General features: G+C 41.0%; 4 protein-coding genes across 6 annotated transcripts; 1 reads left to right on the top strand and 3 right to left on the bottom strand.

The window, feature by feature from the left end:
* Window positions 1-61: 61 nt before the first annotated feature.
* Window positions 62-4,007, bottom strand: nsdhl (NAD(P) dependent steroid dehydrogenase-like). Its single transcript, XM_068325886.1, has 7 exons — window positions 3,886-4,007; window positions 3,642-3,803; window positions 3,216-3,362; window positions 2,980-3,108; window positions 2,488-2,630; window positions 2,050-2,152; window positions 62-1,940 (listed from the first exon to the last, which is right to left on the bottom strand). Exons 1-7 carry the CDS (start codon window positions 3,904-3,906, stop codon window positions 1,608-1,610), a joined length of 1,038 nt encoding a protein of 345 aa, XP_068181987.1. The 5' UTR covers window positions 3,907-4,007; the 3' UTR covers window positions 62-1,607.
* A 694-nt stretch (window positions 4,008-4,701) lies between these two features.
* Window positions 4,702-7,070, top strand: cetn2 (centrin, EF-hand protein, 2). The gene is made up of 5 exons (XM_068325352.1): window positions 4,702-5,006; window positions 5,192-5,356; window positions 5,455-5,583; window positions 5,897-6,034; window positions 6,114-7,070. Exons 1-5 carry the CDS (start codon window positions 5,004-5,006, stop codon window positions 6,201-6,203), a joined length of 525 nt encoding a protein of 174 aa, XP_068181453.1. The 5' UTR covers window positions 4,702-5,003; the 3' UTR covers window positions 6,204-7,070.
* Window positions 7,071-7,174: 104 nt separating this feature from the next.
* LOC137602526 (olfactory receptor 4C15-like) lies at window positions 7,175-8,239 on the bottom strand. The gene is made up of 2 exons (XM_068325350.1): window positions 8,018-8,239; window positions 7,175-7,796 (listed from the first exon to the last, which is right to left on the bottom strand). The coding sequence occupies exons 1-2, from the start codon at window positions 8,069-8,071 to the stop codon at window positions 7,194-7,196; spliced, it is 657 nt and encodes a 218-aa protein (XP_068181451.1). The 5' UTR covers window positions 8,072-8,239; the 3' UTR covers window positions 7,175-7,193.
* Window positions 8,240-8,596: 357 nt separating this feature from the next.
* On the bottom strand, window positions 8,597-13,681 carry gcna (germ cell nuclear acidic peptidase). 3 transcript variants are annotated; one of them, XR_011037173.1, is made up of 14 exons: window positions 13,612-13,681; window positions 13,214-13,316; window positions 12,168-12,363; window positions 12,011-12,083; window positions 11,888-11,937; window positions 11,672-11,738; window positions 11,523-11,590; window positions 11,041-11,427; window positions 10,784-10,943; window positions 10,476-10,620; window positions 10,082-10,217; window positions 9,747-9,951; window positions 9,322-9,661; window positions 8,597-8,755 (listed from the first exon to the last, which is right to left on the bottom strand). XR_011037173.1 is itself a non-coding variant. In XM_068325348.1 (13 exons), the coding sequence occupies exons 2-13, from the start codon at window positions 13,301-13,303 to the stop codon at window positions 9,430-9,432; spliced, it is 1,809 nt and encodes a 602-aa protein (XP_068181449.1). In that variant the 5' UTR covers window positions 13,304-13,316; window positions 13,612-13,681; the 3' UTR covers window positions 9,181-9,429. The 3 variants fall into 3 exon arrangements, 2 of the variants coding, with proteins under 2 accessions (XP_068181449.1, XP_068181450.1); XM_068325348.1 differs by lacking the exon at window positions 8,597-8,755 and having other exon boundaries at window positions 9,181-9,661; XM_068325349.1 differs by lacking the exon at window positions 8,597-8,755 and having other exon boundaries at window positions 9,181-9,661; window positions 13,495-13,619.
* Window positions 13,682-13,861: the final 180 nt, after the last annotated feature.

Below are 13,861 nucleotides of genomic sequence, written 5' to 3'. Positions count from 1 at the left end.
CGATCCAAAAATCAATTTCACACAATTACAAAAGAATAATCAATTCAGACAGTGGGTGTGAACAGATTTTTTTATAACCCGTCAGAGGGGTGGAGGAGGTGGACATGAGCAAGTTGGGAGAGTTTCACACTGCTGAGCACAATGACAAATGCAAACACTCGCGGCTATTGTTTCGTTTCTGTCTCCCTATTTCCCTTAACCAAAGAACCAGTCGGACGGCTTTGCCCAATGACACCGGCTCTCGCTCAATCGTTTGGGTGCCACTGGCGCAGAATCAAAACTAGAATGCAAAGTATCCAGATTTACTCCACGCCTTGCCGTCGCCACACCCAAGATGCAGAATGACAAAAATGTTTTACGGGGAAAACAAAATTCAAGCTTCTGTAATGGGTAATCAGCAAATTTCAGTCAATAATGGGGTTGTTGAAAACTTTCCCTTCCATGAGAAGACAGGTGATACATACAGGATGAGCTGTAGTTGAAGGAATATTGTAATTAAGATGCATTTTATTTCCCATCCTATTATTGCCTTCAGTGACACTGCTTGATTGATATTCAAGCCAAAATGCCTGACATCCCATTGCAGAGAGTAGCTCAGTGAACTTTTGAAATATATATATATATTTATACAACTGTGGCAGCAGCCTATTGTGTTGTAATCAATCTTCTGACTCTTCAACAGAACAGCTGTCACCTGCATCGATATACACATTCAAGTATTTGATGACAGAGCGATAGTTCTCTTCTGTAAACTCGAGGCTGAGCCCAAAGCAAAGGACAAGCAGCAGCCTCATTTGTTCATATCAAGTATCGTTCTACCAATTTGTATTTTCAATATATTATTACATTAGGGTGTTTCCTTGTTCATATAAGGCAGAAGGATTGTCACAGACAATCCACATACTAACTGATGTCAGACTGCTGCAGCGTCATGTTTTGGTTGAACATGCACACACATTCCCCTGCGTAACAAAGTCTGTTAACCCCAAGTACATGACGGTACTGTAAGTATAATTAGGAGAGACTGGAGCACTAATTTTAAAGATCTGCTTGTCTTTATCACAAACCCAATTTCTTTACAAATATTCCCATCAGACATGTCAAAAGTATCAGCAAATTTAAGATGGCGCAAAATGCTTTAAATTCATATCAAACAAAAGAAAAAAGGCCTCAGGCTTGACAACCCTGTATAAACACTAATAATCCTGAGCCAGTCGTCATCTGCTATAATCATTTCCATGATAGTGTAACAGATCATCTTTAAGGGATTGGTGACACACAGCATTACAATATGTAGCAATTGTACAGTATGCAGGTGAAAAATACAACATTTAGATAATTAACGACATTTATTTTATTAATATAGTATTTGAGTGTCTTTAGAGTTTAAACAGTATAAGAGCAAGTTTTACTAAATGCTTTCTGAAACCAGACTCCTGACTGGGATCATCTGCAGCCATCTGCTGGTGAAAATGGAGCACAGACGTTACAAAGACCAAAGCTACACACCACGTCTTTTTTGTCTCTTTAAATAGTCCTTCCAACCCAAACTGGTCATCGCACCCCCACAGCGTTTTGTCTTGACAGTCTGCCCCTCCATTCTACACTCAGGAGCCTCTTCTTAAATGAGGGTAGCTCTGCACCGTGCGGACAATCCCCTCCTTCAGACTGACTAGCGGTTTGTAGCCCAGGTCATGCTTGGCCCGGTCACAGTTGTAGTAATGGTATGTTCCAGCCAGGGCCACTCTCATTGGTGTAAAAGTGGGTTTGAAGGACACTAGAGGCCGTAGAATCAGGGCCAACAACCAGAGCAGCAAGGCCAAACCATACACAAGGTTGTAGGGGAGACGGTAGCGGGGGGCTTTGTACCCCAGACCCACCAACACCTCAGACATAAAGTCCCAGAATCGAACTGGATCATCGTTGGTGATGTGGTATGCCTGAAAAATAAAACAAAAAGAAAACTGTGATGCTGAAGAAGAAGGTATGCATCACTTGGTTTCATGGAGTATTTTAATCAGCTCAGCCTCTGAGTTTCTGATCACTCACTTTACCACATGTGGAGGATCCTGGCGTCAGGCTCTCAGCTGCTAGGATGTGCCCATGAACTACATTCTCCACGTAAGTGAAATCCACCAAGTTCGTCCCGTCACTGAAGGAAGCGAGAAAAAATAATTTAATCATTCAATATGAGAATTAATGTTAAGGATTAAAATAATAAACGTTTAGGCAGCTGCATGGAGCCCTGTGTTAGAGGTCATGTTTGCAGACACACTCATTTTCTTCATATTTAAGAAATCCACTGACATTAGTTAGAACAGTTAGTGTTCCATTAATCTCAATAAGACATTGATAATAATACCTTCAATAATTTCACAGTGACAGCCGCTGAAGCAAAGGTTATTTCTTCAACTTGCTATTTTAAATTACATTGGTTGAATTGCCATGAATACAATTAATCTGTAAATACTGCTCGTTCAAACCAACCCAATGATGAACTTCATTTTGCCCCGGCGAGCAGTCTCCACCAGGATAGGAACCAGTTGTGGGTCTCGAGGCCCAAAGATGCCATGAGGCCGAACAGCGACGGTGAGTAGCCCCTTCCCCTTTCCACAAGCTGCAAGCACCAACTGAATGAAAAAAGCATTAAAAAACATCACATGCATACTTCAAAAAAAGAAGAAGCTGCTGCCTCATCATGCTCAGATTATTTGCTGTCATGCCTGTCATCTGGATGGGACTGACAGGGATGAGGTATAATGAAGGACATGGGGTAGATGGTTCTGAGCAAAATAAAGGTAAAAGTATAAGATAAAGTACTGATCACATGGGAAAGGGGGAAATATATAAATACAAATGAACTACAATACGCACATTTAAATCAGTCATTTTAGATAAATCATGACAAAGAAAAACAAAGAACCTGACGAGAACACAAACCCACCCTGAGTCATCAAAAAACTAAAGGACCACTCTTACCTTTTCTTGTTCAATCTTGGTCTCTGTGTAATAGTCAATGGGGTTCTTGGCATATGCCAGATCCTCTTTTCCATTCTTAATATCTGTCCCTTCAAACACCACACTGGCGCTGCTTGTCAGGACCAGTTTCTGGCAAAAAAAAAATTGAAAATTGAAAATGTTAAAGCACTTCAACTAAACACTGTCTTTGAAAGGAAACTGTACACATCAGCAGCTCTTCCCCCTGCCTGTCTCACCTGTACTCCAGCTTCAGTGCATGCCTCAATAACCGTTCGCGTGCCGTGGATGTTGACCCTTTCAAACAGCTCACGATCATCACTGGCAGGAGCCGGAGAGGCACAGTGGAAGACCAGGGACACGGCCTTCAGGGCAGCCAGCAGAGCCTGGAGCAGAATTTGACTATTAACATTTACATCAGACTAGTCGACCCTGATCAGACATATTTTGGGGGGTGAGTCTCAAATTTTGGTGGCAAACTGCAAAAATTTCAAACCTTTGAAATTTTTGCAAATGATACTGTCCAATAAAATGGTTTGAAAACGCCCTACGTGTTGCCTTGTAAATTTATTTATTTATGAAAATAAAGTTGAACTTCATCCTTATTAATTGTAATCGTTCATCATGATCCGATCAGGTCCTGAAACCCCCCGACCCCTGCTGACCTGCTTGTCACAGAGGTCTCCCTGGTGGAAGGTGACGCCGGGCAGCTCGTAGCTCTGTCGGATGTCGAACACAGACACGCCGTAGCCGCGGTCCAGCAGCTTCTCCACCAGGTGTCTCCCCAGGAAACCCGATCCCCCGATGACTGCACACCGTTTGTTCCCCTGCGTGACCACCGGGTAACCATTTCTGATCAATATCATCAGTATCATGCAAAATACAAGAGTCACAAGTGTTTCCACTCACCGGTCGAACACGCGTGGCCATGATGCGAGATAGTCCCCCCACACCTGAGGGCAGCGTCCAGCACCCACACCTGAGCTCTTTCTGTCACTCCACGTCCACGGTCACGTCATAAATGTGCCGATAGATTTAGCGCGTAGTTGTTCTGAACTGTCTGAATCAGCTGACTGAGAGGCGCTCTGGGATTGGTCCAAGTGAAACTCAGCAAAGGTTCGTTCAACAACTAACCAATGGTGTGCAGAGTACGTAAAAGAACGCCACAATTTCAACCAATCAGTGGCCAATAATAGTGTCCGGGCACCACCTTCTCGAACAAAGAGCACGCCTACTAAAATAAGTCAGGCTAAAATGTGTTAATTATTCTCATATTCAGTGTTAATATTTGTCTAGATGGTTTTTCAGTATTTTTAACTTGAATTAGTAACATTATTCTGACTTGAGTCTCTTACAAAACTGATGGGATTTCCGAGGTACGTAAAATTATGTTACGTAATAAATCAACTTTTTTACTTTTTAATTGTTCTGGGATTTTTATTCTATTTCTGTTTTTTGTATAACTTCATTTTTATGTTATTCTCTATATTACTACCTTTTTTAGTTAAGAATCTCTGACCTGTGGTCCGCAGACGCCGGTACTACGTCACTTACTGACACTTCCGCGTTGGTTACCTCGTGATGTTCCTCATCCAATCATCTTTTTGCCCGATCGGTGCGTTCGGTTTCGCCTCCCGCTCGTGCCTGTCTGAATCCTGCATTCACATCCTCGCTGTGGACAAAGCACATGGGTCGTGTGCTGGCTCACAAACACACACATTCACACACACCCATCCTCCATGACAGCCGCTGCTGAGCATTAAAACCTGAACCGTTACATAGAAACGTACATGTTCGGCACGAATTACTCAGTAGTACGGTTTTAGAGGACAAAAGGCTGTCCAAGCCAGTGTAATCTAACGCTTCATGCGAGCACCTGATGAGTATATGCATACAGTAAATGTAGTGGAACCCTTTCTATCATCTCATCCTTCATCCTAAACGATGGTCATCTAATTCAGAGGACAACAGTGTCTGCTCAGTTTATCTGCACTTCCTTTTTGTTCAGTCAAATACCCCAGCAACCGATGGTGAGTGATCTCCATAGGATAAATCCATGTAATAGGTGTCTTCATAATGACTCACGTTGTTTTCTGTTTGGCTTTTTCAATCCGGACAAAAGCTGTTTCTCCTCAAGACCTGTCTCTGATGTCTTAATCGATGTGTCACAGCTCATGTCTGCTACCATAAGGATTGTTTTCCTCTTTGCCACCAGGCCACCAGTGCCAAAAGACCATCCTTGCAGGGTCCTGTGCCACCTCCTCGCAAGAAGACAACTCCCAAGCCTGAACTAACTGAGGAGCAGAAGCAGGAGATCAGGGAAGCCTTTGAGCTGTTCGACACTGACGGCTCCGGATTCATCGATGTCAAGGAGCTCAAGGTAGAAGCGTTGAGACTTCTCTGACGTTCATCACTGTGGTACGGGTGACTGATTTTTTTAACCTGTAATTCACTCTCCTCTGTCTCACTTTGTGCCAGGTCGCGATGAGAGCTCTGGGGTTTGAGCCGAAGAAGGAAGAGATCAAAAAGATGATAAATGAGGTGGACAAGGATGGCACAGGAAAAATCTCCTTTGCAGACTTCCTCGCGGTCATGACACAGAAAATGGTTTATATCTTATATATTATACACTGTATACATGTCTTCCTAGTTCTTACAACTCCAACGGTATTTGATTCCTTTAACTTTTAATTTGAAATTGAGCTTGTTTTTTCTACAGTTTGCTGAATCGACATTTCATTCCAAACTTTAACACTTTGTCAGCACCATGTAGTATTGTTTTCCGTTGGCATGCATAATTACCATGCATAATTATGCATAATTATTACCCCATTCCTGTGATTGTTCTGTTGTCTGTCAAACACATACTACTTGTCGAATGACATTTGATTTATAATTGTTCTCCAACTTCTGAGTTTAGGCCGAGAAGGACTCCAAAGAGGAGATCCTGAAAGCCTTTCGCCTGTTTGATGACGATGAGACAGGAAAAATCTCATTCAAGAATCTGAAGAGAGTGGCTAAAGAGCTGGGAGAGAACCTGACAGATGAAGAGCTGCAGGTAAGCCATTGCTTCAGAAAACAAAATTCCAATTTTTGAATTTGTGACTAACTGTATTAATCTGCTTTTGTTTGTGAAGGAGATGATAGATGAAGCAGACAGGGATGGAGACGGGGAGGTGAACCAGCAGGAGTTCCTGCGCATTATGAAGAAAACCTGTCTTTATTAAGAGGTGGTCGATGGGATCGGGGTGTGTTTACATGTCATGCTGCTTAAATCTATGTATCTGTCAAAATCCTTTTTGTTTTGTGTCATGCATTTTCCACTTAAAGTGTAGTTTTTTTGAGAGGATTGTCTAGGATTCCTCATGGTTGAAACTCTAAATAATTTTACAAAGAATACACTGACAACACTGGACACCAAGCAGAGAGCCCATATCTCCTTTTTCTAAACAAATTTGTAATGGAACTCACCTTTACAGGAGTACGGTGCCCTCTTGTGGTAAGAGAACTGTAGTGCAGCTCCCTTTCTCTCATCTGAGTTAGCAGCGAATCAAAGCTATGTTTACCATCTAAATTTAGTAGCTTGCTCCTTGGGACATAATCTACCTCTAAAAGTGTCATCAAACCTGTCCAGGGATATTTGACAGGAAAACAAACCAACAACGATAAAACACCTCCTTGGTAGTGGGAACTTGCCATAAAAAAAAATACAGTGCCAATGTGGGGACAAACAGAGTACATTACAATGTTAAATTAGTAACACAGTGCATAAATGTACCTCCATCTGTAATCGCTTATGTAGTATTAAAATCCAGTGTTTTAGGTCTTGCTTCTTGTGCTTCTCCAGAATAATTTACAGTGGGGAGACTGGGGAGAGTTGTTTCACTGAGTGCTGCATAGATTTGTGCCTGTGCCTCAGGGAGGCAGTATGACCTCTCTGATCTGCACCTTCCCCTATATTTATGATATCAATGTATTTTTCTTGTAGTATTGAGTATTTGCCCCGTTGTATTCTTGAATGCTTTGTAAAATATATAGTGGCTTTAATGTGTAAATCTATATAACAATAGATTGTGTTTGCAGTATAAATTAAATATCTTGAAGCAATTCATGCTTTCGTCTTTACTATATGCCATGCTGATAAGGATGCAGCTTATGTCAGTCATGCAATGCGGTTTCACGGCTTTTAATGTCCATAAAATAATGTTTGTCACATTCTATGGCACATTTTGGTCTTGGACTCTGCTCTTAGCAGCCTGTCGTATCCTTTGCTGCAGTTCCCGCGATCGGTAGCCATAGACCAGAGGAATGAGCAGCACCCCCAGGTTGTAGGTGATGGTGGTAGCGATATCAAGACCATCGCTGTGCAGGGAGGCAGGAATCAGATAGCTGTCCATCACCAAAGGGACCGAGAAGAGAATTATTTGAGCTACCTGGAGGGTTAAAGTCACAAACGCTCTGTTGGTGCAGAGCAGTCCTGCACGCATGTCCCAGCAGAGCAGGCAGAAGCTTCCCAGGATGGTCAGAAAGCAGAGGGGCACCATCACTGCCGTTCCCACGGTGCAATAAATAACCAGAGCTGATGTCCCCGATACGCAGGGCGACAGGATGAGAGGCCGACAGCGGGGTAGGGGGAAACCGACCTGTATGGTTTTGAGGCTGATACATAAAGCCACACTGATGAGCACAGCTGATAAAATCCATATGGCTGCAACAGCTGCTCGTTTTCTTCGAGGACACATGTAGAATTCATAGTACAGGGGCCACTTCACTGCTACAAAGCGATCCATGGCCAGAGCGGTGCTCAGCAAGAGGTCCACCTGTTCAAAGTAGTAAGTAGACAGCCCTGAGTTTTGGCTGCTAAGTTTCAGAGGTACAGTTTTCATCAGAGGTGAGTGAGGGCAGACATTATTTAAAAATATGAATCTGTCCTTGGGATTTATTCCAAAAGAACAAAATGTAGTCTTTTACAGAAGCTGTTAACCTCTGCTGCAGCTGTGACAAAATTAGATTTCACAATTAAAATCAATGTTTTACAAACCAGTAAGCAGGCCTGGTCAGCAGCACAGAAGATCATACACTGGGTCACAGGCATAGCTTCTCTGGATCTTAATAGAACCGCTTTGATTGTCCAGATGAGCTGCTGAAATCATAAATCATTATTTAGATCATAAAAACATCACACACTAGAGCAGTCTCCTAAAAAATCCATCCCAAGTTTAATTATTTTAATCTACATTACCTGAAAGATGTCACACAAGAGGAGGTGTGAGAGGAGCAGGAAGGGAGTGTGTGTGAGGAGAGATGGGGAGCGTGTGAGGACCAGGAGTAAAGGAACACTGAGAACGACGTTCAAGGTGCAGCTCACACACGAGCTGATCATCTTAACCTGGTGGAAGACGGTGGAGTTGATCTGTACCTGAGCCTCTAGTGTCGTCACATTGCAGTGACTACCCATGGCATGAAGCTTTCCGTGACCCGCCTTCACAATAATCTGGTTCCATAGTAGGAAAAAATATATTCTTAGTACCCGAGACACTATAAAATAAGATGTAAATTAGTTTTACCTCATCCTTACCTGTTGCTGCTCAGTAAAATTGTTTTTCATCTCAGGTTTTTTGCTTCAGACAGTCCAGCAGACACATGGCCAGACATCAGTCTCATTCTGACGACTGTGTCCCAGGAAGCAATGCAGGCTGTCAGTTTGCTTGGTTTCACCATTTCAATGTTCAGAACTCTGGCTTCAAACCATCAGCCATGTGGACAGCAGAGTCAACAGCTTGTGTTTGCCACCAGGATTATATTTAGAATTATACAAACGTCAGGATCAACATTGATACATCTGTACAGAATTGTATTCTACTTTCAATATTTGCCTGACACCAAGGAAGCAGTCATGGAAAATATTAAGCCATCTGTTCTCCTCCACACAGAAAAATGCTTACCTGACTAAAAAAGGAAGGTAATTGGTTTTTCAAAGGTAATTTAATAATCTAAAAAAAAAATTTCTGGTGTGGAAAAAAATTGAAGTCAACTTTCAGTCAGATACATGATAAGAAAAGTATGAAATGTGAGCAGCATGGGGCAGATTTACTGAGGAAATGTTTTTTCATCTATTCAGCCCTGTAGATAAACGTTCAAATGATGAAACTTTTAATAGAATAGTGTTAGAATTTCAATACAAAACTTTAATGGATAGCAGGGGATTCAAACAGGTGAAATATAAAACAAGCACAAACAGCTCAGGTTTTCCAGGTACAGCAGATCTAATCCATCATCACATACTGACAAAGACATAACAACAACCAAAAATATAGAACATTCAATCACAAAATCATGGCTCACCTTGGACGTCGTTCTCAAAGGTTGGCTACCTGAGATATTTTTGAATTTGTACAGATTCCATGAGGTTGTGTTTAAGCTACAGCTTTAGCAACAGAGATCTTTGTGCTCTCAGCTTTGACTGAGTTTCGACTTGGATGCAAAATCGGCACTAAGTTTTCGCATAACTTCTGCGTGGCTTTGTCCTGTTAACTCTTGTCGAACATTCCCATAATTCTCTTTGACAAAGTTGGCAAAAGGTGTTGGAGCACGTGTCTTTGAAGGCGTCAGTAACACCAGCTGTCCCGTGCAGAGGGCGCAGACAAACCTCTGCGTGTCCAGCGACTTGGAATGACGGCCGATCCTGGAGAATGGTAAAATGCACAGATTAACACGAAAGGTGATATGACCTGCATGGATGTAACTGGTGTGATGTCAGTCGGACGTACGTATTTTGGCAGCGAGTACACTGATACTGAAATTTATATTTGATGTCATAAGTGTGGCAGCGGGTAACCATGGGCAGCTCGGGATGTGCCACTGTGGCCTTGCGAGCGTACAGCTTCCAGATGCTCCCGTGGCCGTCCCTAATGCCATTAATCAACCAGGTTGCAGCGTGACACATCTCATGGATCAGTGTGTCCCTGAGACGGTCTAGGAGGGGGTAGCAAAGAGGTGGTGGTGATTATAAACAGACAGCTTTTACACATGACGCATTAAATCACATATTTACGCTGAGACAGACAGAACACACGATTGCCACGTGGCTCCATAAAAGTATCACCTGCAGAATCACAGACTTTCTCTGATAGTTCAATGCGGCTGTAGCGATTGCCTCCACCTTGCTTTTGCCCAGTGACGCAGTACCCAGCTGTTTTACGCATCTTCTTATTCCAAGTAACTGACATGTTGGTTGGGAGCTAGAAATCACGACACAGAAATAAAAGAAAGAATATACTGTATATGTATATATATAAATGTATGCACATGTACATAAACATACATTTGTATATATGTATATGTATATATTTCATATATACATATATATACATGTGTATATTACATATTATATTATAAAATATATGTTACATATATGTTTATAAAAGAAAGAAAAAATATACTGTAAATATTTCTGCATTTAAAATAAACTTGAAATGAAACAAAAGAACAGTTCACACCTTGTTGTCAAACACACTGGTGTTGTAGAGCTGGTAGAGTTTGCTCGTCAGCTCTTCCTTCTTCTGCTTAAAACTGAGCCCATAGCCTGTTCTAGGGTTCGATAAAGACAGCAGGAAACACCCTGGAGTCTTGCATACAGGCGCCCTGCAGGGAGAGAATATGGTCCAAATAATCAGTGTTGATTCCGAAGCAGTGGAACTTCAGATTGAACACTGAAGCTTGAAGATGTGCCACCTCTCATTTCATTCTTCAGTTCTAACTGGCTGGTGGGGAGAGCAAATACAAACTGACTACCACACTGGACTACCTGCTGGTGGGCTTGGGCTCTGACTGGCTGACTGTGGGCTTAATGATGGTAGAGTTTGTAGGTGTCATCACACGTGAAGTGGATTCAGCTAATGATTTAGAGGCTGGTGTTGTGAGTCCCTTTAGAAGAGGAACTGGCGCAGGAGGCCCCATGGTGGATTCTAAATTTAAGAACAAAACAAAATCATAGACATCAACCTCACAGATAGAATGAAAAACAACAGACACAAAATGTGAATATCCAAATAAAACAATTACCTTGTGCATCATCAGTCGAGAGTGAAGTGCCTATGAATTTGTTTTTCTTTTTCAGTCTCTCCAGCAGGGAAATGAACTCTTCATCTGAACTGGCCGACTCCTCCAGCACAGGAGGCGCTGAGAGCGTGCGTTTGGAAACTGCCATTGATGACACATTTTTGCAGGGCGAAGAGGAAGGCAGTGAGGGCAGATTCTCATCTTTATTACACAGCAGAGCGTTAGAGACGTCAGCCTTTGCCGGGTGCTTTGTGTGACGAGTCCTCCAAGTACTCTTCACAGTTTTATTATCATCATCATCACTATCACTAACAAAGACTGGGGAGTCACACTGAGATAGTGGCTTTCTCCATAGATGCTTGGATGCTGGAATATTACTCTTTGTAGTCACTGTCAAATCACATCATACAAAACATCACCATTACACACATAGTTATGTGATGGCATAATAAAACTTAACTACTAATGAGGTTAATCAACGTTACCTTTAAGTGATGATTTCGTTGAAACAAAGTCATCTGATGAGTCATCATCCACAATAAAATCTTTGAGGCTTTAAAGTGAAATAAATTTGAAACAGATATTTTTCGAACATTTATTTGAATTTGCAGAGAAACATAACCATAAATCTCACCTATCTTCACTCCCGCTTCCTGATATTTTCTTCGGCTTGGTGTTTGGGGTTTTCGCTCGTTGCAAAACTTCAATATGCAAAGTCAGTATATATGGGAAAAAAATAATACAACAGACTTTAAATGTTTCCTGTATCATTTGAATAATGTTAGAATTTGATAAATTGTCAGTGGTTATCGACACAGAAACACCTAACCCAACAATAGGGTCAACTTACATGTCTCAAAGCTGCCATCATCATCTGAACTCCCTCCAATGACGTTTGGACTAAAAAACAGATTAAAGACAAGTCAATAACTTCTTTCAATAAATTGTTTCTCAGTGGATACCAGTTTCACACCTGTATTTCTTTGAAGCACTATATGGTTTCCGTGGTGCAGGTTTAGCTTTTGGTGTGGCTTTTCTCGTAAGAACTAAGAAATCAAAATAAAAAACAAGTTAACTCACAAGCAGACTTAAAATTTAACAATTTATGTATTCACTGGTGATTAACTTACACTGGTCAAAGTCGTCTTCATCACTAGACTCAACCAGAGACTTTTTTTGGCAATGATTGCCCTTGGAGAATTTGTTCTCCTTGTCAAGCTCATCTTCACTGTCAGAAATGGCGAAGCATATGGGTGAGCCAGATCGATGCACAGACCAATTACCACTTGTTGCAACATGTCGGGTCTTGTCTATGGTCCTGAGGAGCTAGGGACAATCAAGACAAACAATCATTATAACTTGTAAAAAAATCACCAACATCACGATTAGCTGATTTACTATTTTAACAATGAATTCTTTTTTAAAAAGTTCCAAAATTCTTGTTTAAATAGGTCACAGTGACAACACAGTAAGTTTGTTTTGATGTAGGACTATTACAATTAAGTAGTAGCACAGAAAATGTTTATTTGTGCTTGAAATAACAGATACACATTAATAAACTGTAAATTAATTCATCGATTAATTGCTACATCTTTCAATTGACTATAATCTTATTCCAGTAACTGGAAAGGTATATATCTTTATGGTTATTCATCACAGTCTATATAATTAAAAAAAAAAAAATTTACATACAACTCATTAGGACGATGAAACTGTGGGCAAAATGCCTCAAAGCTGACAACATTGTGTAAATGATTATATGAATATGTTTCAACACAGTGAGATTTGGGATGAATAATCATCAGTGATATGTCTATATTAATCATCAGTGATAAACCATGGCTTCAGCCTATTCATCATTCGGTTACAGAACTTTTAATTCGTTTTTGAGAAGAAGAAAAAAACTGTGCGATAGTGCTTTGTCATCTGAATACACATAACTAAAGTTATGTGCTGTAGATTCATATATTGATCACTTGGGTAAGGTCAATGGTTTAACTGCTAAAACAGTCTGATCACAAAAATATATACACAGTAAAATGTATTTTATTGTAATGCAGTCTTGAATATAAGGAAAAGATAATACAATGTTTTAACATATGTCTATCTCTATATCTCAATATTGATGTGTTGCTGAACGTTTTTGTTTCTCTAGCTGATGAATTGGGGGACCAACCTTTGTCTCCGCTGTGTCCAGGCCGCCCTCCGCCGTCCAGCCCATCTTCTGAGCGACTCTTTCAAATAACTTGCAAGTGTCATCATTCATAGTTTCTTCAGGTCTGTTAAAACGGTACACAACACAATACAGCACAGTTAAATCATTTAACATTTAGTCCAGTGCTAATGCTAACCCACTGTGTCACAGATAACAACCTCACAAGACCACAAAACTATGTGAACTGATGGTTGAAATAAATATGAGCTTCTGTAAAGTTAGCTAGCTCCGAACCGGTTCACCTGCTTGCTGTGCTCGGAATACTTTCTTTGTTCGTGGTTCAGTGTTCTTCGATAGAATACATTACGTGGACTATATTATAATATTGATTAAATATATTTCAAAATAGACGTAATTACCAAATGCGTTTCCTCATGTGAAGAAACGGACATAAAAAAACAGAAGAGCTACGGTAAATTTAAATCTGGTGCTTTACTATGACGGAAGTTGTCAGGAAGACTTTGACCAATCGAATCAGTCTTAGGAAGACACGTGACACTCAGGCTCCACCCAGGCAAATTAGTGACGTTACGTCACGTCCGTTTGTTTTCTCATAATGTATCCTGAAAAGCTGTGATCGGCTACAGGATAAGAGTTGTGTTGGGTTGT

This window comes from Antennarius striatus, chromosome 10 (assembly GCF_040054535.1).
Source record: "Antennarius striatus isolate MH-2024 chromosome 10, ASM4005453v1, whole genome shotgun sequence".
Taxonomy (NCBI): Eukaryota; Metazoa; Chordata; class Actinopteri; order Lophiiformes; family Antennariidae; genus Antennarius; species Antennarius striatus.
This window is presented reverse-complemented; position numbering and strand designations above follow the sequence as displayed.

Bases quoted from the DNA above. Each gene is read 5' to 3' on its own strand.
- nsdhl (XM_068325886.1), bottom strand. From the start codon at position 3,906: ATGGCCACGCGTGTTCGACCG. The intron at 3,109-3,215 runs GTGAGACAGGCA...TTTTTTTGCCAG, and splicing joins GCACTGAAGCTGGAGTACAG to AAACTGGTCCTGACAAGCAG. The intron at 2,631-2,979 runs GTAAGAGTGGTC...TTTTTCATTCAG, and splicing joins CCAAGATTGAACAAGAAAAG to TTGGTGCTTGCAGCTTGTGG.
- cetn2 (XM_068325352.1), top strand. The intron at 5,357-5,454 runs GTAGAAGCGTTG...ACTTTGTGCCAG, and splicing joins TCGATGTCAAGGAGCTCAAG to GTCGCGATGAGAGCTCTGGG. The intron at 5,584-5,896 runs GTTTATATCTTA...TTCTGAGTTTAG, and splicing joins CGGTCATGACACAGAAAATG to GCCGAGAAGGACTCCAAAGA.
- gcna (XM_068325348.1), bottom strand. From the start codon at position 13,303: ATGAATGATGACACTTGCAAGTTATTTGAAAGAGTCGCTCAGAAGATG. The intron at 11,938-12,010 runs GTGTGAAACTGG...TCTGTTTTTTAG, and splicing joins AGTGCTTCAAAGAAATACAG to TCCAAACGTCATTGGAGGGA. The intron at 9,952-10,081 runs GTGATACTTTTA...ACCCCCTCCTAG, and splicing joins GAAAGTCTGTGATTCTGCAG to ACCGTCTCAGGGACACACTG.
- LOC137602526 (XM_068325350.1), bottom strand. From the start codon at position 8,071: ATGCCTGTGACCCAGTGTATGATCTTCTGTGCTGCTGACCAGGCCTGC. The intron at 7,797-8,017 runs GTTTGTAAAACA...TACTTTGAACAG, and splicing joins CTGACCAGGCCTGCTTACTG to GTGGACCTCTTGCTGAGCAC.